The sequence below is a fragment of the Ambystoma mexicanum genome, chromosome 1p, assembly GCF_040938575.1.
Source record: "Ambystoma mexicanum isolate Mex_15411 chromosome 1p, UKY_AmexF1_1, whole genome shotgun sequence".
Taxonomy (NCBI): Eukaryota; Metazoa; Chordata; class Amphibia; order Caudata; family Ambystomatidae; genus Ambystoma; species Ambystoma mexicanum.
Window position 1 is genome coordinate 202,486,330 of NC_090921.1, and position 27,090 is coordinate 202,513,419.

Consider the following 27,090-nt stretch of genomic DNA (forward strand, 5'->3'; position numbering starts at 1 on the left):
ATAGCGGGACTTCTGGATTAGATCAACCACTTGTGCAGTTTAATACAGTGTGCTAACTAATAGGATAAATAAATCCTGTTGGGCTACCATGCTGTGTTACGCTCTAAAAGCAACCCTCAAAAAGGAACGCTCTCAGGAAACTGTCTGTTTTGCAAAATAAAATAATAAACTTCTGTAAATCAGGAAGGAAATCAGTTTCCAGAATGGCGACATTGGTAGAAATCAACATAGCTAAAGAACACCTTTTACATAAGTTATTTGTGAGAGGTGAGTGGACTGAGCAGGATCAGAACGTGTGGTTGCAGGCAATCACACAACAGATCATTGCAACTTGGTTAGATATCTGGAGAGATCAGGGTCCTTTACATGTTGCCCTGAGTGAACTATATATGGCCCCGAAGGCCAAGGATGAGCAAAATAAGATTGCCAAGATAGCGGCATATTTATATTTATCTATGGGAGCCATACAGGACAAATGTGCTGAAGGCCAAGATCTGGCAAGTAGGCAACTGATGGCATTAGAGAAGGCCCAATCTGATATGGACTCTTCTGAGCAGAGGCTGCAGAGGAGCCAGGAGTCAGAAAACGAAAGTAGGCAGCACATAATTAAAATAAAAGAGGATATGGGTATCCTGCAACAGGAAAGGACAGACCAGGATACCAGAATTCTGGCCTTACAGAAGGAGTACCAAGAAGGTTTGGACTCCCTACTGCAGAGCCAGAAAAAGCTGGAGCAACAACTGGATTTCAATAGGGCATGCGCAGAGCAGTTAGTCACCCTTCAAAGCCAACTAGATAGACAGAAGGCAGAGAGCAATACATTATTTCTGAAAGACCTGGACACCCAGGCAGAATTTGAGGAAGAGCGCCAGAAAGCTGGTGCCCTTCAAAGACAGAGGGACGACCTGGCGGCAGAGAGACAGGCTCTTGCTCAGGAAAGGGATACCTTAGGCCAAGAAGTCTGTCACTTAAAAGGGAAGCTGGAAGAAAATCACCTGGCCCTACAGGGACTGGGTGACCTCCAAAAAGAGCATCAAAACCTGTTAGAACACACGAGGAGGGTGGAAGATGCTCTGACAAGGAATGAACAGGGCAGTAGGGACGGGACTCAGGAGGTAACCCTCCTGCAGCAAAGACAGGCCCAGTACTCCAAGACAAACCAGGAAGCACAGAGAGACAATGGGGCTCTCTGTCAGCACAATGATAGGCTCCAGCGACAGGTAGCCATGCAAGAGAGACTACTAAGGCCTTGATTGAGGAACAGAAAGCTCAGGCTCTTGCATGGCAACAGGGAGCAGGGGCTGATAGAGATGAGGTTCACTGGGAAAGGGGAACACCTGAGCCTAACCTCAGGGACCCTAGTACCAGAGGCTTTCATCTCTCCCAGTCCCTGGACTCTGCCAGCCCCATGTCCCCTGGCGCACATGAGCCCAGGCCCATGGAAATGGCAGATTACTATCCAGTCAGAAGTATGGGGTTCCTAGACCAGTACCTCCCAGGAATGAATGGGCAGGCATCTGGGTATGGGCACCCAAGTACAGCGAAGTTTAGTGGGGAACCCCAGGAGAGTAGGCCCACTAAGGGCATCCTGAAAACCTCTTCCCAGTTAGGTCAGTGGGAGGGCACCCATCAAATCCTGGGAGCAAGGAGGAATCAGAAGACTCCTCTGAGCGTCCCAGGACACAGGAGACTAGGACCCCACATTCTTCCAGCCATTCCCAGGCTCGCCGAATCCGGGAGAACCTGGAAGATCAGACGGGCACCTCTGGGAGCAGTGCCTCGGAGTCAGAGGATGAATGGACCAGGGTTATCCAAACCAAGAAGGCCAATAAGGCAAAAAGGGCCTTGCTTAAAGACCCCTTAAAACAGATTAAGGCAATAAGGAGTGTCATCACGCCTTATCACAAGAAAGCAGAGTATTCTGTGTGGGAACACTTAGAGCTCTTTGAGCAAATGATGGAGACTTTCCATTTGAAAGACAGCAGTAGCTGCATTCAGTACGTAAAATGGACATTCTCCCCAGAATACTCCAGTTTCTTTGCGGGGCTGGAGGACCAAAATCATTCAAGATGGTCCACATATAGGGCGGCCATCTTAAAGCACTTTTCTGTTGATAGAAAACCCCAAGAGGCTCGCAAGGCAGCCTACAATTGAAAATGTGGGGAGGATCAGGCCCCACAAGAATTTGTGCAGGAGTTGAAGCGTGCCTTTGCGCAGACTACCAAAAGGGTGCGCACGGACAGTAAAGAATTTGTTAATACATTTTTCCATGCGCTGCCAAAATACATCATGACCCAGCTAGTGAGAGATTTTCATGAGAAAAGGTCACTAGACTGGGTCATTGAACAGGCCACCCGAATCTATGAGGTGCAGAAGCCCATGGAAAATAATAATATTGCTCAGAAAAACCCCAAACCGACCAGCACCCCTGTCGCTGCCAAGGTGGCAGAGGTAAAGGTTGCCCCCATTTTATATTTGGAGATGGGGGCCTAAAAACCTGCCTGTACAGAATAATTCCAAGCCCAGAAGGCCCTCAGGCCAGTCACTGACAGGGAGTCAAGGAGGTAGTCCCACAAATGGGGTCCCTCATTCCCCTGACTATGTAAGTCCCCGCTACAAGGGAAACCGACCCATCCTGGGTTATGTGTGGACCCCTCCAGCCCAAGGGGGGGATCCAACCAAGCACCTAACCCAGGAAACTTCCTTCCTAACTCCCCCCAGGAGAGCAGAAATTCCCCGAATCCTGGGCAGAACTTTTTCCCCAGGTACCCACAGAACTTCCAACCCCAAAATCATCCATCCTTCTTTCCCCACTTTCCTGAGCCCAGACAACCTAATCTGGGAGAGGGGAGGCCAAGGGTGGAGGGGTACCCAAATCTTCCCAACCCGGGGTACGACCATAGAAGTGATAGTTACCCTTCCCGTGATCAGCCAAGGGGAGAAAACAGAACCTTGTATCAGCCTGAGCGGGTTTCACAGCTTGAGCGCCAGGTCCAAAACATGGCACAGGATCTGGGTCGCATGCTGAGGGCTTAGCAGAACCTTCAGATGAGCATGCCGGCTTAGAATGCCTCCAACTCTGGACCTGGTGCTCCACAACAATGACGGGGGCTGCACCCCGATAATTCACCGGTTCCCAGGGAGGAGGCACAAGGGGAAGGGGGGTGTAAAGCCTTGGAGGAAGCTTTCTTCCCCACTTGTAAACAGCCCCTGGAAACCCAGGAACCGGAAGCAAAATCTCCTGCCCCTGAAAGCCTGCCACCCAAGGAGCAGAGGAGGGGTAGGAGAAACAAAGGATCCAAACAGACCCATTTCGAGGAGGAGGTACAGATCTTCCAATTTGAAGGAGAGGGATCCTCAGAGGATCCTGGGAAAAGGATCTTCTCCTTCAGAGATGGGGGAACTCCTCCCAAAGAAAAATGGGTCCCAAAGGATTCCAATTCAGACTGGGTAGATGTGGGAACTGAGCGAGCACCGCCCATCATCCAATCCCATAACCAACAGCATCAAAATCCCCTGATTCAAACCCATCCTGGTGACTGCCTCCAAAAAGGGGGGGCGGCCCAGAACCGAAACCAGGGGAACTCAAAACGTCTCCAATCTCTAGTTGTCACCTTTTTTTGCAGATTCCCAAGACTCTCCACAGAATTCTGCCCAAATCTCTTCTATCTCCATGTCCAAAACTAAAAAACTAGCCCACCAGTTGTCCAAAAATGTGCATTATCTGTGCCCCCTTGCGGAGAGGGAGGGAAGATACTATGCCCCGGTTCAAGTACAGGGGCACGGTACAATTTTGGCACTGGTGGACACTGGATCCCAAGCTACCCTTCTGTCCAAAAAGGCCTTTTATGAACTGAATTCAGGAAGGGGGGAGAAATACCAAATTCCTCTCACCTCTCTTCCTGGACAACTTCAGAACTTTGACGGGAAGGAAATTACCGTTGAGGGGACTGCAGATTTGGACATTAAAATTGGGCGACACAAGGTGAAAGACCCAGTCATAGTAGTGACTCCAGAGGGCACCCCTTATTTACTAGGGAATGACCTCCTGAGAAGGTTGTCACCCCTAATAGATTGTGTAAACAAGGTCCTCTGGACCCAGACTAACCGACCAATGAAATTGAAACAGATTGTCAATCATGTTAGTTTAAACAGCACATGCCACATGGTTGGACACAAATCTGACCAAGTACAATTTCACTTCCAGAACAACCAAATTCCAGACGTGACAGTAATAGCAGTAGGACAACAGACTGGCGATGGGGGGTCCTCACTAATTCTGAAAATCAACCTTCCTTCCAGTCTAAGGTGGTATTCCACACTGGAAAGAAACACTCTGAAATTCTTTACCAATCCACAATCAGAAACTCCCACTCCTATAGTCTAGAAAGCTCATAGCCTGGCTGATATTCAGCAAATTGGAGAGCAGTTGTTCATCCCAATGCAGTTAAATGATGGGAAGGACTCTGTTCTCGCCCGAGTGTGTGTGAACAACGGTAAGAGCTTCATCAGCGAAGCCATGTTCTACCAACTCCCAAAAGATCCAGCCATTCCCACATTTAGACTCATAGAGAAATGGGAAAGGGATCTGAAAGCACCCAATTCCAAACATCTCCTGCCAAGCAGGTGTATGCTCAAAATCTCCATATGCAACAAGAGCATAGTCCATAATGGTTGGGTCGTGCCAAACGTCACTGCCGCCTTTTACTTAGGCAGTGACATTCTCAATCGCTTTGCCATTAGTTTGGACCTAATAAACTTCAAAGCTTGGTCCCCATTAGCAGATAATCCCATGGGCTTTGGTGATCCAGAGAAAGCATTTAGGTCAGCTCAATTGCTGCCTTATGCAGTTGAAATTCAGATTGGAGAGGAAGTCACCATCCCAGAAAGGACCCGACAATTCTCCCTGGAAGTGAAAGTTAAAAGAGGACAGAAATTGAAAAACCCTAATGCCTATATTCATCTGAATGCTTCTCTCCAACAGCAAGGGTTGGGGGTAAACCCAACACCATTAGTCAATGTAGAACATGACACCATAACAATATTGGTGGATAACAGCGACTTAAAGAGTATCACTCTAGCCGCAGGCACCATTATTGGAATGGCGGTAGATGACCAACATATTTCCATTGATTTAGGAAATGAACTGTTAGGACCAATCCCCAAGGACTGTTTTGACAGTGACAGTGATGACAACACAACACCAGACAGGATCTTTACCCGGCATGGGGGGAACTTCCTGGTGTACACTTCCTGCCCTTATGGCAGGGAAGATGTGACTTGTGAGTTCAGGAGGGATGGGGTGATTTTCCAGGTCGATGGGGCTGCCTCCCCCACCTGAAGCCACCAATCCAAACCAGCATACTGACCTGGGACTTCTCCACCCAGCTGGAGGAGGCCGCTGAGATAGCCAAACCAGAAGTCTTTCCAGGCTTCAGGCAGATGGTTGAAGAGAGAGTCAACCTAGCTGATGCCTGTGAGACTCTGGAGCAGAAGCAAAAGTTGAAACAAGTTTTCTTGGATTTTCAAGATCTCTTTGCGGTGGACTCATATGATTGTGGTCACACCGACATCCACACAACAACAATTCCCACGGACCCTGGCATGACTCCAGTGTTTGTGAAGCAATATCGCTTGCCTCTCGCATCAATGGAGTCCCTTACTGAAATAATTAAGAACCTTGAGTCCCGTGGGATAATCCATCCAGTCCACAGCACCTTCAATAATCCGGTGCTGGGGATATTGAAGCCAAACGGCCAGTGGAGACTCTGCGCCGACCTTAGGAAGCTCAACAAACGGGTCCATACTTCCCGATGGCCTCTTCCCTACATTGACCAAGGGCTGGCCCAGATCCAAGGGTCACAGGTATTCACTGCAATAGACCTGACCAATGGATACTGGACTGTACCTGTCAGTAGGGAGGACCAATACAAGCTGGCTTTTACCTTTTGGGGCCAGCAGTACACATGGACCCGAACTCCCTTCGGATACATCAACTCCGGCAATGAGCACAACATTTTCCTACATAAGGCCATGCCCGACCTGGGTGAGAGGGGTAACCTGGCCTATGTAGATGATGCCCTCATCTAAAGCCCAACTGTGGAGGAACACATAGCGGAGATCCGTTATGTTCTGACACAGTTGAGGGCCGCCGGAGCAAAACTTTCCTTTCAGAAAGCACAGTGGTGTAGAACCCGTGTTAATTTCTTGGGGCATGAGATTACTCCTCAGGGTCTCTGTCCCCAGGAAAAGAAAGTGCAAGCACTCCAGAAACTGAAGGACCCCACAACTCTGCGGGAACTAAGGAGCCTCGTTGGACTGACTAATTACAGTAGGAAGTTCATTGAGGGCTCCACAGAGATCATCAGACCCCTGATTCATCTTTTAAAGGGGGGTGGTCAAGTGGGAATGTGGTCCAGAACAAGCCGAGACAGTAAGACAACTCAAAAGAAGCTTCTCACAAGCGCCCTGCCTAGCTTACCCTGTCAGAAACAAGGAGTTCTTCTTGGAGGCAGGGTTCTCTAATACATACTTGACTGCAGTATTATACCAAAAGCATGACGAGGTCAATAAAGTAATCTCCTATGCGAGTAAAACTTTATACTCTGTGGAGGAAAAATTCAACGATTATGTCAAGGCACTCTTGGCAACGGTGTGGGCATTGAAGAATTACCGCACGTTTATTCAGGGGGAACACATCATAGTGGAGACTCCACACCAGCCTCTGCAATATCTCCAAAGTGACAGAATTCGGGCCGGAAATGTGAGTAATTCCTGAATGACTTCCTGGATTCTGTCAATGCAAGGCTTTCCTGTGGAGATCAGATATGGCCAAAACAAGAAGAGTCCACTCGCGCAAGGTCTGGCTGACTTGCATGATTATGCCAGAGAAAACTGTCTCGAGGACGAGAGTCTAAAAATCAAGGACAAAATGGAGGCATACTTCAAAGACTTCAAAAGTCTTTGAAGAAAAGTGTGAGGGAATGCCCACTGTCTATGTGGATGGATGCTCTTACCATGATGACAACAACGGGGAAAAAGAACTTGTGGCTGGCGTAGGGAATGCATGGGTGAATGAGTCCCCAGAACCCTCCGCTGTGTACAAGATTGGTTTCCGAAGTAGTCAAGTGGCAGATTTGATGGCTGTGCTTCAAGCCATCCTCACTGCTGTCCAACATCAACTCCACGAACTGGTCATAATCACAGATTCGGATTATGTACGGAACGGGTTCGTGGAGCACCTGGTTAATTGGAAAACCAGAGGCATGCTATGTGCTAATAACAAACCCTTGAAAAATGGGAAGTTAATTCAAAATATTGATGATCTGGTCACCTCGAACGGGATGACCATCTACTGGAAAAAGATCAAGGATCATTCCAAAGTAGAGGGACCAGACAAAACTGAAAATGACTTAGCTGATCAGCTGGCCAAAATCGGGGCCATCCAAGGGGATCTAATAGAGATCGAGTCCCTGTTGGGGGAAATCCAGGTCACTGCTATCACTAGGTCCCAGACAAATGCTCACAATGATCTTTCAACTGCACAATGGAGTAAGGAGACCCCAGATGCTGATTTGATTATGGCTCAAAAAGGGGATCCAATAATTGGTAAGTTTTAACAACACTTTGAGGACCCTGAGAACTTTCCCCTGACGGATACTGATTACATAGGGAAAGAGGACCTCAGAGTGTTGATGAAATGTCCAAAAATGTTCCGAATCCAAGACGGTTAGTTGGTGAGGAAATCCCTAGCTGGCCATGATCAGTGGGTGGTTCCTAACTCATTCCGAAGCCTGATGTTAAGTCACGCCCATGATGCGGACACAGCCGGTCATAGATGGTGTCATACAACACTTGAAATCTTAACAGAGGTTGCATAGTGGTCACACATGGGGCAGGACCTCAACCAATACTTGAAGGGGTGTCTTGTGTGTGCACAATTTCAGCCAACATCCCTCACACACCGTGCGCCTCTCCAAAAGGGGGGGATGACACTGCCATGGTCAGATTTTAAAGTAGATTTCATTGGGCCCGTGATTCGCTCCTCTAGGGGAAATAAGCACATGTTGACCGTGACATGCTTTTTTACTAAATGGGTGGAATGTCTCCCGGCCCCAAACTGCAAGGCAGAAACAGCAGCTGCCCTGATGATCAACCACATCTTTTCGCGTTTTGGTCTACCCCAAAGGATTGAGTCAGACAGAGGTAGCCATTTCACCAGCGAAGTAATGACAAAGATGTGGGAGATACTTGGGGTTAAAAGGAAGCTACACATTGCTTACCGGCCAGCCTCTAGTGGTGCAGTAGAACGATACAACAGAACAGTTGGGAGCATATTAAAAAAAATTGTGGCAGATTCTGGGCCAAGTTGGGATATCCGATTACCTCTTGTCCTAATGGCCATCAGCTCTACCCCTTCATCTGCAACTAAAATGTCACCGTTTGAGCTGATGACTGGACGCAGAATGGTGCTTCCCCAGCATCTGCTCTATAGAACCCAAGAGCAGACATTGATCAATGCCTCCACAACTCATGAGTATGTTGAAAATTTAAGAAAACACCTTCAACATGCTTTTGCCTATGCTCAGCGAAATCTAGAAAGATCAGCCGACAGCATGAATACCCACTATGACTTAAAGACTCCCAGGAAAGAATACAATGTAGGAGACCGGGTTTATCTATACAATTTCCAAAGGAACCAGGCCAACCAGCGAAAATGTCTGCCTACCTGGAAGGGACCTTTTGAAATTGTAGACAAGATCGCACCATTCGCCTACAAGATCCAAATCCCCAAAGGCAATTTGGAAGAGTGGGAAGACAAGTGGGTCCATATCAATCAGCAAAAGTGTTGCCATCCTAGGCACACTCTGCAGCAACTGGAGGAGTCTTCTGGAACCCCAGAGGGGGCCACTCCAGATCCATAAAATGCCAACCCTAAAATATTCCACATATAGTCTGTAAAATACAATAATGCAAATGTCTCCTGATTATAAAATGTATATGTCTGCCCCACTACATTAATAGTGGTGGGGAAATGTCTACAAATATGTTTTTGCTTTGTCATCCTAGGAGAGAGAAAGAGAGAGAGATAAACCATGGAGCCTGACCAAGGAAGACGACCTGGGGACCGGGAGAAAAGATCCGAGGGGCCCGGAGTATCGCTCAATACTCCCATCAGGACTGGCGAGGAGAACTGATCGATCCACCCCTGTTGGAGGAAAAGATGCTGAACTTTGCCATTTTTGGAATCCGGAGAGATGAGGCTGTCATTCCAGTCTTGCGAATTTCCATTGATGGAAGATCAACGGCAATCGCAAGAGGGGGGCTTGTGGGATGTCTTAACCCACTAATCCAAGTCCTGCAATATCAATGTGCATTGCTGGCAGCAGAAACATCATAATGGCTGCCAGAAAGCATGCTGCCCGCCGGAAATCACCAGAAAGAGCGCAGTGAAAACCTGAAAAATAGGCCACCATCTTCTTTTGCCTATGTCAGTGGTAACATAGGAGAACACTGCCAAAACCCACCTTTTGGCTGCTCACAGAGCAAAATCATTGCAAAAGAAACAGAGCTGGTTTCAAAAATCTGTTTTTATTTGGTGTCATATTGATAGAAATCATGGCTTACAAACCACCCAAAAAGATCCAACCTCCTTGTTGGGTGGTCAACATCATTCTCCTTCTAGAATCTACATAAATATAAGGTCAACAGGGTTACCAGACATTTGGTCGAAAAAAATTGGTCGACCAGACAAATGGTCGAACCAATTTGGTCGAAAACCAAATGGTCGAATTTTTATTTTTTTTTATTTTCACCTTTTTTTTTTTTTTTTGGGGGGTCCGCCCCAACCCCCTTTTTTTTCTAAAAACCCATTTTTGTAAAAAACGAAAACCCGAAAAATAAATATATAATTAAAAAAAAAAATTTGACCATTTGGTTTTCGACCAAATTGCGTCGACCAAATGTCATTCGACCAGTTTTAGGTCGATCCAATGTCTGGACACCGGTCAACAGAAGTGTATCCATATCTGAACAAAGTATACTTTTGAGGATTGCTTGCTGGAAGAAATCTGTCAAAAATCAGTGTAATACCGTTACTCACCTCTACCAGAAGCCAGCGTTTTAAAACCATTTTGGGTAAAGTTGGACATGGAACTCAAACTATGCTAAATAAAGACTTGCTATCAGAAGACTAAGAGGTGGATACAATTTTAAACTATATTCTGAAAAGGCTTGAAGCAAGAAATTGTTTAATGTATGTGTTAAAAATGTGAGTTATATTACAAGAAAAGACAATTTTTAGACATTGGGTTAAGAGTTAAAGTTTCCCACACTGTGTTTCAAACAAATTCCACACCTTCTCCCTGGACAAAGGAAACTTCCCCCTGCCCTTGGCTAAGAGATTGACAAGCTGTTGTGAATAGGACCTAGGAGGGGCACCCTGGCCTGTTGCTCTGAGTGCAGACAAAGGAGTCCTTGGGCTGAATAGAAATGCAAATTCGGGTGTGACCCGAACAACAAACTGCTGGCAGGAAGAAGGACATGTGACCCTCTGAGTCAGCCCAGCTCTGGGGGCGGACCAGACTGGGATGTGGATTTAACATTGGACTAAATATATGTTTAAGGAAAATGCTTCTAAAATATTGTAACAAACTGACAAAAATGTGAAAGTTTGAGATTGTTAAAATGAAAAATTCGCTCATAGTTTAAGACTAAGCTGCACTCCGTGCGATGCTCTGAGACCAAACCCCGGAATTATTCATATTGTAGCTACTGTGTTTATGCCAGGAACCTAAAAAATTACAGAAATGTGCCCAGATGGGGTGTGCATGCATGTCTAAAAATTGGTGCAGAACTAATATTGAGAAATCCACCAAAAGCGTAAAAAGTGGTCATTTCTGAACCAAAGCTCTTAGGAAGATGAGAGTTGAACAGAAATCTACCTTAGTTAATCTGTCATGTGACTTATGTAGTATTAACAAGTTGTGTATATTGTAAATATGTGTTTTATGAAAAATAAGATATACTGTACATAGATAAAGGGGAGTGTCTTCCCCTAAGCCATAGACATGACACAGGATGACACGCTGAGCCTTTCTCCAATCAGGGGATAGGAAATTCCCTGACCTATTAGATCCTTAGAGGGTTGAGCATTGTAGAATCAGCCTCCCCACCCACTTTGGAAATACATAAATAGGAACTGCTGAGGACAGACAGACACACTTTTCCATTACTCAACTGATTTCTTGGCGAAGCACCCTGCAAGAAGATCCAGACAAAGCTCCAGACATAGATCCAGAACCAAACTCTAGAACCAACTCTAGAACTTTGAAGCAGAGAGGCCTAACCCAAAAGCTGAACCCTTCTCAGCAGGCCTTCAGAATATTTTGCAACCTGATATTAAACCCCTAAAACTTACAAGGGGCATCTCACATTCAACAGCCGGGCTGTGCTGTTTTGCTATTCTAGCCAAGAACCCTGTGCTAGAACCCAGATCCAGACCCAGAGAGCAGAGCTGTATCCAGAACCCAACTGTTAGGCAGAATCCTGTGCAGTTCCCTTGGGGAACACTGCAAGAAGATTAAGACTACAGGTGTAAGCAGTAAACCCAATTAGTAGCAGTCTGCACCACCCAGATTTACCTGGTAGATGTGGCTGAGCAGTCAGACCTTTCTCAAGATGGGTAGGGCAGTATACAGAGGATACACAATAGGGCTAAAAACACAGTAGAGCAAGAAAACACTGACTAGAGCTTGGTATCAAAAGAATATAATTATTTCTTTAAAACACACTTTAGGAAATACACTAAGCACTATACATAAAAGCAAGTTCAAACACAATCAGAAAAAGTATACACACCTCCCTTAATAATTATTAGACAAGTCTAGGTCAAAACACCACGATTTGTTAAAAACAGATGTCAGCGCGTAACTTAGATGGCACTCCAATAATTAAGTTAAAGGGAGAGAAAAAGGCAGGTCATGAAAATAAAACAGTTCCCAACACTTTTCTAAGACCACAGCAAGTTAGTGAAGGCAGAGTCTACTGTAGAGTCAAAGTTCATAGGCCAGGCCCACTTTAAATGGAGCAAGGCGAAATGTGCCCAAGATCACACAGTTTAAAAAGCACTCAAGTCTTTGCAGAAATGTTCAAAGGAGGTTGGTTTGATGCGAAAGATAAAGTTAGAAGGTCTGGGGGCCAACCCAGTTGGAAAGCCATGGATTTAAGGGTCACCTTTAGCAATCTGCAGAAAGGGAGGCCAGGCGGAACACAGTATCTTAAAGAGTGAGGAAGCTCCAGCGGTGGCAGTTGTTCCTGGCAGCGGGTGCAGTTTGTGGTTTCGACCAGGGGAAGAGAAGATCTCATCGAGGAGGAAACTTGGAGTCGTTGAACTGCCCAGGGAAGAGACCAGCCGCGGAGTTCATTCGGTTAAAGAGGAGTGTTCCTTTTATTCGCAGTCACTGTGGTGAAGCTTGGCTATCCGGCCGCCGGGTTGGTTGGCACTGGCGATTCGACCAAGGGACGTCCTGGAAGGCGAATGGGGAACTGGTTGTCCCCATCAGCTCAAAGGGAGAAGACTCTTATAGCAGAAGATCTTCTCTTGTCGTCGGGAAAGTGGTGAGGTAATTGCAGCAGGCCTCCACCGGTGGTGTCGTTGTTGCAGATGGCTCAGCTTTCCCCTCTTCAGATTTCTTAGGTCCTGTGGTGTGTGTTTGGAAGTTCCAGTCCCCAAAGCCCTGCTTTCATGCAGAAAAACCCCCATTCAACAGCCTAGCTGTCACTCATACATGCTAAGTGGTGAGCCGGGTGGCTCACCGCTGGGCCAATCAGAACAGAGTGTGACTTGGGTTGCTAAGGCAACGCAGTCCAGGGTGCCAATTCCCCCTCCTACACATCCTGTGGAACCCAGACAGAGTGGCACCAGTTTTAGGGCTTCTGTGGAGAAGCCCACCAAAAAGTGGAACAAAGGGCCCGACCTTAGTTGGAGTTACAGAGACGGGCACAAACGCCATTTTGGAAAAGAGTTCTGGCAAAAAGACCCAACTGGTGATTTTATATTAAATAAATAAACCGGCGGTATCTTTAACATTGTGCCGAAAAAGTGGTGCGTTTAAAACCAATGGGAAAATCCCATTGGAAATATTCTGGTGGAATATTTTGCGTGGTAACCACTGCCACCAGCCAGAAACTCGACAAGGGGGGACTGGACAGTGCCCCCTTGGAAACAGACCCAGGGGCAATCGAATTAACCCCTTCCAGTACTTCCACAATATGATGGTTTGTACTGGTTCTGTTCACAATTTTGGACTAGTAAAGCCAATGGTGACTTTGCATGCCCTAGGAGTCAGTAGTCAGTCCCAGGGTATGGAGTCTATGTTTGGGGGTCACTATGACACCCCTGTGTTACTGCACTGAGGGTGCTGTGTAACACATACACTAAAACAGATGATACCCAATGGAGTAAAAGACCCAATAGCCCATAAGCACAAAATAAGTCAGAGACATACCTCAAATAATGCTTAGGAGTGGGAGGAAAAGAGTTTCACTCTTAGCAGGAGAAAAACATAAACCCCAAAAATCCAGCAAAGCTGCTGGGGGACTCACTAGGTTTGTGAATTCAGCCTTATAAGAGAATTCTCTCTAACACCGTCAGATCCAGTCCAAGAGGCCGTGCAGACCGCAGTTCCATGCTGAGAGCAGAACCCAGTGCTGAGACCTGTCTGGTGGCGAGAGAATCCCAGCCAAACGGTTGACCAGATCTTTGACGGGGCCCATTCCACTCCATTCCAAAGCCATAGGAGTGACTTTTCAGTCTAGAACTGTACATACCAATCTCTTAGTTTAAAGTAACCCAATCCAACCATTTCAACCTATCCAGTACTGCCTTATAGAATCTTTTGTCCATCCTGAATTCTCTTCATTATATTGTCTGTGATAATTGTAGCAATAATCATCTTTGCGCTGATATTTTTCTGAAGAGGGACAAGTTTTTTGACGGACAGAAGTCAGAGCGGAGGCGCCGTTGTTCTGGTGGCTGCCCGTTGAGTGTCTTGCTTCTTCATAGCCCCTTAGTATAAGTCCATATTGATTCCTAATCATTAAAGCGCAATCTTTCATTTTGAAATCTTGACTTTATTTCTGAAAAATCTACCTTCACAAAAACCTCTGTAACTTTTGAACTGCACGTCCTAGAACCGCAATTTAAATGTCATTTTGAAGCTAAGACCCTAAAACGACACTCCAATTTTATAGTTTTTCCATAATCGCGTTTCACGTACGCAGAAAAGTTGCTGCAAATTGCAATTTAGCTCAATTTCACCACATGTCAAAATAGCTGTTTCTTGTTTCCAACTGCTGCTATTTGTTTTCAATCTGATAATCATGCATGGATCATTGCTAGTGTTGACCTGAACCAATCTAAAGTAATTCTCACTAGTGCTGAATCTCCTTTAGTGAATTAAAATCAATTTAGCATATTTTCACTTCCACTGCCATCACATTCAAGAGTATTTTTGCCTGTTTTAAAATCCTACCTGTTTTCTCTAAGCTTTGTGGGGGAACTGGAATTGAACTGCATTATTGATTGTATTCTTGAAACCTGTGTGCCCTCATTTCAATCTCTTCATATTGCATAGTGGGGGAAGTGAGTAATAACAGGGGAAAAAGTGATCATATTATCTTTTGATTGAAATCATATCAAGTTTATTTCTGTGTTGCATTCTTTCCAATCATTGCATTTCCTTGAATCATACAAAGTATTCTCTGCTACCTTATCCTTCCTATTCCTACTCCTGACTGATTAAAATGATTGTTGATATTGTAATATTGCCCATTGCTGCTCACTGTTCCTATTCATAAGTGTGCTATTCAGATATTATTTTATTAATAAAAGTGTGATAGATATATTGTTCAATTCTTCAAATAAGCCTTTTCTAAAAAGGCTTCAGGACCATCCACCGGGTAGCCACCCATTCAAAAGTTCCAGATCTGTTGATTTTTAAGGATATTTTGAGCCTGTTAGAGAAAGGTGCTATAGAACCAGTACATGTAGTGGAGAGGAACAAAGGGTGGTACTCTCTCTCTCCCAAACCCCAGGAAATACAGAGGATTGAGACCCAACTCGACTTGAGATGCTTGAACAGTTTCCTCAGGAAGGACAAGTTGAAGATTGTCACACTTTCTCAGATCCTTCAGGCCCATCAGCTCCAGGATTGGATGGTGTCATTGGACCTTTAGGATGCTTACTTTCAAGTGCCTATCCTTCACTAGCACAGAGAGTACCTGAGATTTGTCACTGGCAGTTCTCATTATCAGTTTTAGTTCTGCCATTGTAATTGTAATTTGTTATTTATAATGCGCTTAATACCCAGAGGTTTGTAAGCGCGGACCCGGGGATCGAACTTGTGTTGCTCTGCACCGTCTTGCTTTCAAGGCGACCGCGTGGCCCCTGAGCTATCCTCCCGAGTCAATCCGGGCTGAACTCTGCCCGAGGGTTTTCACCAAGTTGATGGCGGGGGTGGCCGTGAGTCTCAAGAGAGAAGGGATTCACGTCTACCTCTACCTGGATGATTGGGTGATCAGGGCCCATTCACCCGAACAAGCTCTGGAACATCACAGCATCACCTGCCACTCTCTCCACAGACTGGGCTTCTCCCTCAATTACAAGAAGTCCCACATGAAACCATCTCAAAGACTCCACTTCATCAGAGCAGTTTTGGATGCATCCTTGGGAAAAGCCTTGCCACCAGAGGTAAGGGCTTAGCGCATTCAGCGATGGTCACCAAGTTCAAGAGGGCCCAGCGTCTTCCGGCCTTTGACTTTTTGAGCTTGCTCAGCCTTATGGCATCCTGCATTTTCTGGTGCCAGAGGCTCGCCTGAGAATGAGATCCCACCAGTGGGCTCTCCGGGCTGAATGTTCCCCATTCTCAGGCAAGACCTGTGGTGGGCCTAAGCACAACATTCTGAAGGGAGAACGTTTTTGGTAACCATAGCAGGAGATAACAGTAGTTATCGATGCCTCACTCGCAAGGTGGGGAGTCCATGCCAACAATCTGACAATCAGCTGTATTTGGCCTCAATGAGAGTCCAAACTACACATCCATCTGTTGGAGCTGAGTGCAATCAGACTAGTGCTGAAGGCCTTTCTGCCCTCTGTATGGGGAAAGAATTTCCATATAATGACGGACAACACAGTGGCCATGTACTACCTCAAGAAAAGAGGAGACGTAGGTTCACTACTACTGTGCAGAGAGGCGATGCAGCTCTGGTTCTGGGCAGTTCACGAAGGAATCTCCCATGAGCAGTTCACCTATCCATAAAGGAGAACACAGTGGTCATCGCTCTGAGCAGGCAGAGCCCAGTCTCCCACGAGTGGGAACTAGCTCAGGAAGTCCTTCAAGAGATCTTTACCCTTTGGGGAACCCCTTAAGTGGATCTGTACTTACCAAGTGCAAACTGTTCCCCCAAGAGGAGCTCTAGGAAACGTGTTCGTAGTGGATTAGGATTTTCTACTCCTGTATGCGTTTCCCCCAGTCTCTGTCATTCCTCACGTGATCAGGAGGTTGAAAATGTTCAGGAAATCTATGATGCTAATTGCCCTGGATTTGGTGAGACGGACGTGGTAACCGGACCTTCTGGACATGTCCATCTGCCCTCCAATGCGTCTTCCACAAATAGAGGAAATTCTCTCGCGAGTGGAGGGTTGGGTTGGGTTATCCATCCATAGTGCAAGACACTCAACCTTCACGCATGGTTTCTGAGAGGTTGAGTTATAAGGATTGGTACCTCCTGTATGACGTAATGCATATTTTGCATTCCCGCGAGAAGGCCAACAACAAACTACTTATACTGTGCTGTTGGAGCAAATTCTGCTGCTGGTGTAGGGAGAAGGATGTTGACCCTTTTCAATGCAATACACCTATGGGGTTTTCTTTTTTGTTATGTTTGGCTAATCGGGGCTCCAGATTGGGACCATTAAAGGATGCTTGGCAGCGCTTTGCATCTTGAAGCGCACCTCTGAGGAGGTATCTTATTTTATGATGCCATTGATTATACAATTCTTTAAGGTGCTTGCTAACGTGTTCCCTCCGGAATCTTAATCTAGTATTACAATTTCTGATGTGAGCTCCTTTTGAGCCAATCCACTCATGTCCGTTAAGACTACTTAAATTTAAGACCATTCTCTTATTTGCATTAACATCAGCCCGTAGGGTGAGTGAGCTGCAGGCCTTATCTTGTAAGCCACCATTTGCCATTTTTTACATTTCCTTAGGGTATCCGCTACCTCAGAATGGCTTTGAGCTTTTAGATACCTCGGATGATGAAAATACATCAAACTGACAAACTATTAATTGGCTACACTGACCACAAACTGGGACTTCCGGTTACTTAACAGACTTTATCCAGAAGGATAATTCTCACCATTTTGGAGTGTTACAGATTGGCCGGGAAAGATCTACCAGAAAGACTAAGAGCCCATTACAGAAGGGGCATGACAACATCTTCCACTCTTCAAAGAGCGGTGCCTATAAAAGATATTTGTGCGGCAGCCACTTACTCTACCATCCACACTTTTACAAAGCATCACTGTCTGGATTCATCCTCTAGCCAGGAAGGAGGATTTGGGAAATCTGTCTTGTACTTAATCCATGACAAATCTTGAAACTCAAAACTCATACTCCCTCCTCCAAAACAACACGCTGCTTTGGGAGTGTATCATTAGATGAGTAATACGTGGGAGGACACAATCCAATCAAAGAACAAGTGACTTACCCCTGGTAACGTTCTTTCGACCGGATGGTCCTGCCACGTATTCTTTATCGCCCCTCCCAGCCTACCCCGATGTAGAATTTCCAGCCATTACACTTTACGCACTTTCAAAGTCTGGTGCTGTCCAGGATTCAAAGATGCTGGTAATTCTGCATTAGGAAGGCGTAATAACAGAAATGAAACCAACGGGCGCTGCACGTGCTATATATATGAAGTCGACTCTGAGATGGAAGCACTCAAGGGACATAGAGTCGACAGTATAGACATACACCACTCTCTGCTGAAAAACATTTCTGCAGCAGCTGATGCTGGAAGATATCATATCACAAGATGAGGAATACTTGGGAGGAACCTCCAGTCAGAAGAACGTTACCACGGGTAAGTAACTTGTTCTTTTAATTCATAGAATGTTTTGCTATGACTAGTGCACTATCCGATGCCAGCCTGTGGCTAGGCTATGGGGAAGGGAGGGCCTGTAGTTATGGCACATAGTTACTGTGACAAGCAATTTTCCATTTTATTTCATGCATTAAGCAGAAACGTTAACGTTTCTCCAACTGAAGATGTGTAAAGCAATTTCTGGTGTTCGAACCAGACAGATTAAAAATACCCTAAACATCCTTTCAGTTAAGATATTTCTGAGAATTTCTGGGATTTTGTAATGCTATACCTTTCTAAAGCTCTAATTTAACTTTATTCTGACATGTATCTACTGAATAGATTTTACAGTGCATCTCACCACTCACATGAGCCCGTGCTATTGCAGAGTGGCTGCTCAATAGTCAGGCTCATTGTAGAGCACAAGATCAGACAAGTACACCTGTTGCATAGCCATCAATATCCAGTCTTCTTTATATTACCTGTCTGTTCACGTCCCTCAAATGGAGAGCATCTGGCCTGTTGTTTCGATACCATCACCCACATTAAGAATACCATGCCACACTCAACCCCTTCACAAAAACACCTAGTAATTCATCCTGAATCTCATATTTTATTTTGTTTTACCCTAAGGAGCCTTGGTTATAGCTTGGATCTGGGCTGGATGCTAGGATTGTGAGAATCCAAAGGGTGTGTCACCTACTAGTCCCCGGGGATCTCTTTCTCAAGTGGCCAGGACACATCCGTCGCCTTTGGATCCAGACCCTGGGAGTGGACCAGTGCGGGACTATCACCTGGGTGAGGGGTCTTTGGAATGAGGCGACCGATGGTGAGATGCAATATTCCCCTATTTCCTGTACACATAGCCCATCCTATTTTATAGGATTCCCCAATGTCCCAACCCCCCCCCTTTGTACACAAACACTGGTTTGAGGAAGAGGGGGACTGAGAGTAAAGAGGCCATCTCTTACATATCTCATTGGACATGTCCCGCTAATCGGATCAGGCAAAGTCAGGCACTTGAATTTAAGTGCATAAATCTGATACAAATCAGCTCTCCTCACACGGATAAAAGGTGGAACATAGAGAGAAACTTTGAGCAAGGTGAAACACGAGCAAGAGCAGAACATTTTGGGCGAAGGAAAATCTACTGGAGGAGAGCGACGGACCAAGGAACGAGAGAAAAGGGTAGTCAACACCAGGAGTTCCCTGCAGGAGGTTGTTGCCTCCAAAAGTTGTCAAAGACACGTGGAGAAGGCCAAACCCCAGACAAGAAGACTGCATTGTGTTTCAAGGATGCCAGCAACCTTCCCGGGTGAACAGCAGAGTTCGGGAGGTGCGGCCAAACTTGTGGTATTAACCTTGACTCGTGGATTAACAACTGCAGAGAAAAGAAAGAAATGCATACAGCTGGTGAATTAGCAAGTGACATGAAAGACTGGTGTGTGTTAAGGAAAGATTGAAGTTGCAACTGTATATCGCACAATTGAAGGTTGCACACGTGTGGATAAGACACGAAGGAAGGCAGACCTGTGAATGAACCTTGAATTACTGATAGCTATGAAACCAGCGATAATAAGTAGCAGAGTGGTCCAGTGAAAGGAAGTAGCCCACTCGAAAGTCTCTGTGAAATGTGAAATTATTTTGTTATGGAGCGATAAAGTGAATTGACTAGAAAAAGCAAAGTGATCAAAATTAACACCTGGGAAAATGGGGGTGGGAGTAAAAAGGTGAACGTTGAGCTTTTGTACTTATGACATCGAACTGCCCAGACCAAGACACACTGGGGCAAATAACACGAGAGTGTGAGCTGAAGGGAAAGTCGAAGTGGTCCTGCGGAGGTCTATAGTATAAGCCACGCACATTTGAAAGTTTTCAACATCGGGAAAAGGTCTGAGCCTGACTGAGCGAGACCGGAAGTGTGATAAGTTAGGGGACGGGAACCCCCAGAGGTTGTGAATTCAGCTTTGGGAAGGGAATCCCTGCAAGTGTTGTGCTTTGAAAGGTCAGAGCCCGACAGAATGAGACCTATGCAAATGATTTCCTTTGAAAGGTCTGAGCCCAACTAAGTGAGACTGCGTGAACTTTTTGTTGAACTGTGTTTTGAAAGCTGGGAAGAGATACTTTAACATGGAAGGCCAGGTGATCCGCGATCCACGTTTTTGAACTGCCTTTGTTTTGAGAACTTGAGCCAGAGTGTGTCATCCTGTCTACAGGGACCACCTTACTTCATGCTGTCTAATGTGGGGAGGAGTGCTGACTCATCCACATTTATTCTTTATATTCCAACAATGATTTTCCTTTGCACACTTTGGGCCTCATCACGAGTTGGGCGGTAGCCCTTAAATGCGGCTGTAACGCTATTACTGCCACATTTAAGGGTCCGCCCAAACATGGGTCTAGGGTGTTCCCATTTTCAGGCGCAATTAGCACCGCGATATTAGCACGAGCTATTAGCACGTGCTAATTGCACCGAAAATTCCCCATTGGGTCCAAAGGAACCAAACGGGAATGGGGAATTACAGTTACTGCCCAACCCTTGATCCGGCAGTAATAGCGCTGGACCGGTTGGCGATAAGGCTATTAGGGCGGGTGGTAACTGCCCAACTCGTAATAAGCCCTATATTCTCCTTTACACACTTTGGGTCTCATCACGAGTTCGGCAGTAACCCTTAAATGCAGCAGTAATGCTATTACTGCTGCATTTAAGGATCCGCCCAAACATGGGTCTGGCGTGTTTACGCGTCAGAAAAATTCCCATTGTGTTCCGCATTGAATTTGCCAGATTTCCTTGCCTAATAAATGTGCCACTCCACAGCAGATGTGTACACAATGTTCCAAGAAAGACTTGACTGGAGAATTGAAACATGGTTGGAATTGATATGTGAATATATGCATTCCCACTGATAATGCTCACTGCTAGGATCTGGGATGAAAACTCCAGATAATGTTTTCAGGTGTAGTGTGTGGATAATCACATTCACTTGTATTAATGTAAAAATCAATTCACATTTAAATTCTTCTACCTTTTTAGCTTCCGGACCCAGAATTACCAGGCTCTGCAAGCTATGATCTTTGCCATTGAGGAGATCAATAGAAGCCTGCAGCTCTTACCAAACATCACTTTGGGGTTCCAGATCTACGATTCTTGCAGGATGATGCAACGCTCCCTTGAGGGGACCCTTTGGATGCTAGCTGGGCAAAAGAACCCTGCTCCGAACTTCCGGTGCCAGAAGAACCTGCCCCTCCTGGGCATCATCGGCGATGCTGGTTCGTCATGTTCCATTGTTATGGCACGGATACTGGGCCTATTTCGACTTCCACAGGTAAAAAGCATAAAAACATGTCAACTGTCCAAGTCCTGATATAGAATAATATAATAATAGCGTGTTCTTAAAAGCACTATTGGCGAATGTAGATAGCAACCATAAACTCACCTATTGATGCTTAATGACCCTATAGTATGGTGATCATATTCAAACCAACACCTCTTTCTGACTCGTTCTCGAATATGGGCAGCTCAAGATGCCTGTTGACATCCCGCACAACACTAATTGAGTAACTGTATGTGCTGCCAGATGCCTCACTGCAACCTCCTAAAATACTAATGATATTCTATCTGCAACCCTCCAATTATTTTTTTTGTTGATGTCTCTCACGCTGTTTTTCCGAACCAAAACCCGTACACATTTGAGAGCTCTTCCCATTCCAACACCCACCTGCCCCCTTGCCAATATGACAGTATTTTATGGCAGTATTTTTGTATTATTAAAGCCCCACCATGACTCTGTATCATTCCCCTCCATCATCCGCTTCCCAGTAAATACGGTGGCATCTTATCCATAATGGTTACAGGGATTTTACCCACCACTCATTATGGATGAGCAAAGCCAGCCTGAATGAGGAGCTCTGACTTCACTACGCATGCTCTCGGGAACCAGGACGCTCCCTTTGCTTGCTGGTTCCTTTTGCACATTGCGCAGATTCTGGTGGGCCATTGTGACTGGACCCTGTCTGCAGGGAGAAAATAATATGTGAACGTATGTCTGTATGTTTGCTTGCCTGCATTGATTTGAGGGTTTGCGCCTACACCTGTGAATGAGATTGGGTATTGTTTGGGTGCACTTTTGAATGAGAGGGTGTATGAATGCTGTATGAGTTTGCATGTCAATGTGTGTGAATGTGCTATGGGTTCACGTGTAAAGGAGAGAGTGAATGTGTAAAAATGAATGTTGCAACTGTTAATGTGTATGAATGTGTTTGGGTGCATAAGTGAATGAGAGTGTGAAAGGGTGAATGTGCACAAATGAGTGCTGTATGTGAGTGTGATTGGCCATGATCAAGACATAGCATTTTGTATTGGGCATCAAGGCTAAACAAACATGATAAGTGTTAATAGTTGGCCAGACAGGTCTACATTGATGCAGCCAGTCTGGATACAATTTATTACTGTGGCATTGCACTTTGTACATGCCATAAAGGGTAAACCAAGATAATGGGAGTCATTCCGAGATTGGCTGAATTGGGACTTACCGGGTTATTCCGACCCTGGAGGACCCGGTAAATCCCCATTCAGTAAACCATTCCCCTTTCCCATTTGAGCCCCCATAGGGCTCAATGGGAATGGGGAAGGCGCTAATAACGGTACCTCAAATTGCGGTACCGTTATTAGCTCCAAGGTCCCTTAACGGGAACCGCAGAGAACGTGTGGTCAGACCACCTGTTCCTGCTGGGACCCGCTAAGGGACCTCAGAATTGGGCGGTAAGTGTTTACCGGCACAACTCCTCCCAACTTCATTCAAACATCGCTTTCTTTGATGGGAAAGATGGTATTTGGAGGTCTAGGTATAAAATAAAAGGTTCAGGTCTCAAAAAGGGGTCTCTCACCTGCCTCCTAAATCCAAGTTTTTTCCTCACTTCTTACAAAGCGGATGTCCTTGGTTTACTTGGCGTTTAAGATTCATTTATTTGCATCAATAAACACTGTATTAAGTTCAGCTGGTGTTCAGTACAATCTGGGTCTTATCAAAAAGGGCCACGTCATCTGTGTACATGAGGTACAGTACCTCAATCTGACCAATTTTTGGTGGGGCAAGACGGGATTGTCACAAATGCTCCCCCAAGTCCGGCAAATACAAATTCAACAGACACAGAGGCAAAACACACCCCTGTCTCAATCCTCTCCTGCTATAAATACTACTAGACAGGGCGCTGTGTCTGTTCAACCATACTTGCAATGAGTTATTCTCATGAATCTGAATCAGTATGGATAGAAATTACACAGGGATATCCCAACTACTCAGCTTTCCCCAAAGCAAAGAACGCTTGACCGAATCAAAAGCCTGCGAAAAGTCAACCGTAGCTGCAAAACATTTTAGAGGTGTCCTTCTCCCAGGAGTGTTCCTAAATCCAACTAATTATCAGGCCATTTGGAATATTGAGAGGCCCTTGTGGAATCATGCTCACATTTCACTTTCTGAATCAAGTAAAGAAATCAGGCAATAATTAAGTTGTATACTCTTATTACCTTTCTTATATATGGGCACCAGAATGAAATGACCCTATGCAGTTGTGAAGGTCCTTTACTCTACTATATTCTTGAACAGAATATAAAAAAATGTGAGCCCATAAAGTAGAGTCCGACTTCATTACTGCATTAGAAAGACCATTTGGGTCAGCCGCCCTAGAATTTGAAGCTGCCCTAATAATAAGTTTCTCAATACTTGTAGCATCAAAATCCAAGTCCCAAGAAAGGTCCACCATCGGGAACAAATGTTGTTGCCTACACTCATTATAAAGGGTATTATAGAATTTGACCCACTCCGCTTTCTGAAAGAGATTCATTTGGACCACTGCTTGGGGTTTGGACATTTAATAAGGGCCCAAAAATGACAGGAACTCTTCCTAACCAGGATCTTCAACATCGTTTCCCCTTCATTTTGCATCTGAATGAACCTTTGATTTTTCCACCAATTTTTAAACCTTTGACTCAACCTTTCACTTTCTCCCTATCCTTGGCAACCAGACCCCACCTCTTCCTAATTAACCTAATATTTTGTCTCACTCTCTCTTTTTCTCTTGTACATCATGGTCATACAAATGAGGTCAGGGGCTCAATAGATTAAAACATCCACTGCCTATAAAACCAAGTGTTTCAAGGAACCTTTGAAAGTTTCCTGTGGTAATCACACTATCCTCCTTATCCAATGTCATACTGTTAAATAACTTGGACATCTTATAGTTTCATTTCAGTGGATAGGTTATCCTTTTTGCTAGGCAATTTCCTGCATTATTTTGAACACCCACAGTTGACCTCTTCCAAAACACCATACCCAAATCCTGCTACAACTATATTGTCATTACTATGTACGTAGGTGGTATTCAGTGAGGGGGCAGGTTTAACACTGTATATCATATGCATCACAGATGAAGATTTGTGTACTTAAAACGAGATGTTCGCTTTGAAGTAACCAGAGAGCTTTGTGGCAGTGGGATATCCAATGACCCCTGTTGCCTTTTTCCTTTATATATACTACAACATATTTCTTGTGTTCTTTGCAAAGAGGTACACCAAGCTTTTTTCCTTAGAGGACCTACAAAATGGGTGACCCTGATGTGATCACAGACCCCTACACAGAGAAGTGCGATTCCTGGGCTGCACATCTGGAGGGGCTGCACCCACCATCAGCGACGAATCCCCTGTGCACACCTTGGAGATGTTTACAAGTGCGGTGTCACCAGAATTCTTGTCTGTTTTTTTGAGTGGGGTACTGCCCATGACTGAGCAGACCGTTAATGGGCCCCCGTGACTGAGCAATTCGGGAGAGTACATTCATGTAAGTGCACCTTTTTGCAGAGAAAAACAACGGGAGAGGAAAGGGCAGCGTGATTGGGATTGATGGGAAGTGTGTTGGCGTGTTAATTGTAGTGAAAGTGGGAAATGTGAAGACCAGATGGCAGTGTATATAGATATATTTTATGTTGGTTTAAAGGATAAGAGAGTAATGGGATCCTCCCAAACTGGAGGGTGAAAACAGCTCTGTATAACGAAGAAGAAAAGAGGAGTAGAGGCCCTGTGTATTGAGTGGGCCTGGCATCTCTCATACCAGTATAAGAGGGGTGTGAGAACAAACAATAGTCTGGGTAGAAGCTTTGTGGGGTCCTGGGATCTCGCCATCTGATTTAAAGGAGGTGTGGGAATGGAAATTAGTTTTTTGTTTTTTACTTGTGTGTTTATTGTGGAGGCGGGGGCAGAGGAAGGGCCCGGTTTAATTGTAAATGAGGAGTAGATTGGGTTGTGACGTGTGGGTGTGAGGGGTGTGCGTATAAGGGGGTGTGAGGTTTGGTGGTGTGAGGAACAGGTGAAGGGTGTGTGTGTGTGGGACGGTGAACCCAAGGGAAGGGCGGGGTGGTAGCGGGTAAGAGGAGGGGTAACAGGACAGTAAGGACCCGTTGAATCAGAAGCCAACGAGAAAACGTATTATATAAGATCAGAGCAAGGGCGGCTACAATGGAGCCGGCAAACCCCTTTGAGTACATGTGTAAGCTCTTCCGTTTTATCAGGAGACAATTCTCAAGTATCTTAAATAATGGCTTGCAGAGACACAAGGGGTCATGTACAAACCATGGCCAGAACAGGGAACAAATAAGAAAGAGGTTTTAAGTGTATACATTCTTAGCAGAAAACTATAAGGGGAAGAAATTGAAGATTAGAAAGAAAGTGTTGGAATTGTGGAAGATGGTAGAGGATTCAGAGGATATCGCCATTGATCCCCACAAGGTAACAGGAGGGTGCCCTTTAATGTGTATTCCAGCACCCCCTATGCCCACCGCCTGACTCGAGCGGGCTCAGGATACACAAATCGCACCTATCTTCCATTGCCTGCCCATACCCCTCCCCTTCCGACACCAACCCAGTATCAGAATCTACCTAACCCTGCAGCGTCCACAGCCGCGTGGGCCCAAGCACAGGGGGCAGTAGATAGAAAGCCAAAGAAGGATGTAGAAGAGGCACTAAGAAAGGAAGAGTTGGCAAGGTTGAAGTTGGAGATGGGAATGAAGAGTAAGAGACGGTAGATGAGGATGATGAGACTCCACCAGCGATCTCCCCATGGGTGGAGAGCTTATGGGGTCCCAGATTGCAGAACCACTGTGAAAGTATGGCAGTGGTTAAAGTGCCGCAGGCAGGGAAGAAGAAGGTGACAAAGACAGTGAGGGCACAGTTTCTGCTGTTGCACAAACGGCCCGGGAGGGCACAGTACATACCAAGGCCACACACGGATAAGAACAATTTCATAGAGGCGCTCCCATCCCTTACAGCATGCGCGGGGAAGGGGATCTATGAATTTGAGAAGCAAATAAAAGATACTATCCTGGCCGTGAGTGATAGGAAAAGTGTGTTGCAATACTGGGAGACCAATCAGATGGCATTTGGGCTAAGTCAGGGTATCTGGGAGTTAAGTTGAGAGATTACAGTCATGAAGGAGTTCACTTTATCAATATCAGGGCCGGAGTGTGGGTGGTACTGTAACACATATACCCCAATACCCCAGAGCGTCAGTCGATAATAAAAATGAACAATGCTGGATGATGAGGACCCTGCTCAGTACATTTTATAGGTTCAAGAAATGGGGAGGCGTCGGAGACAGGGGACTCATGGGATTGGTAGACTCTGTTCTTCTATTTTGTGGTCAAGAAAGGGTTTCCGAAGGAAGTGCAGAAGACACTTGACAAGATACTGGGGATCGAAGCAAATGGGTGTGCAGAGATACAGGGCCTCATTCCGAGTATGGTGGTAGTCATGGCACTGGTTGCGCCATGACTACCTCCCATACCGGTACCGACTCCGACCTGGTTCAATGGGGACTTACCGGTGTAGTCCGATGTTTGCGAGACCAGTAAGTCCCCATTGAAATAGGCAATCCCCATTCCCATTTGAGCCCC

The 27,090-nt window shown here is 45.6% G+C and overlaps 1 protein-coding gene across 1 annotated transcript in view; it reads left to right on the plus strand.

Annotated features, from left to right (window-relative positions):
- The first annotated feature begins 21,197 nt into the window (after positions 1 to 21,197).
- LOC138468449 (extracellular calcium-sensing receptor-like) overlaps positions 21,198 to 27,090 on the plus strand; it is a 132,037-nt gene continuing 126,144 nt past the window's right edge. Inside the window, exon 1 of the mRNA XM_069609009.1 lies at positions 21,198 to 21,473. Within this exon, the coding sequence (XP_069465110.1) occupies positions 21,216 to 21,473 (258 nt within the window). The 5' untranslated portion in view covers positions 21,198 to 21,215. The remainder of the gene's footprint in view (positions 21,474 to 27,090) is intronic.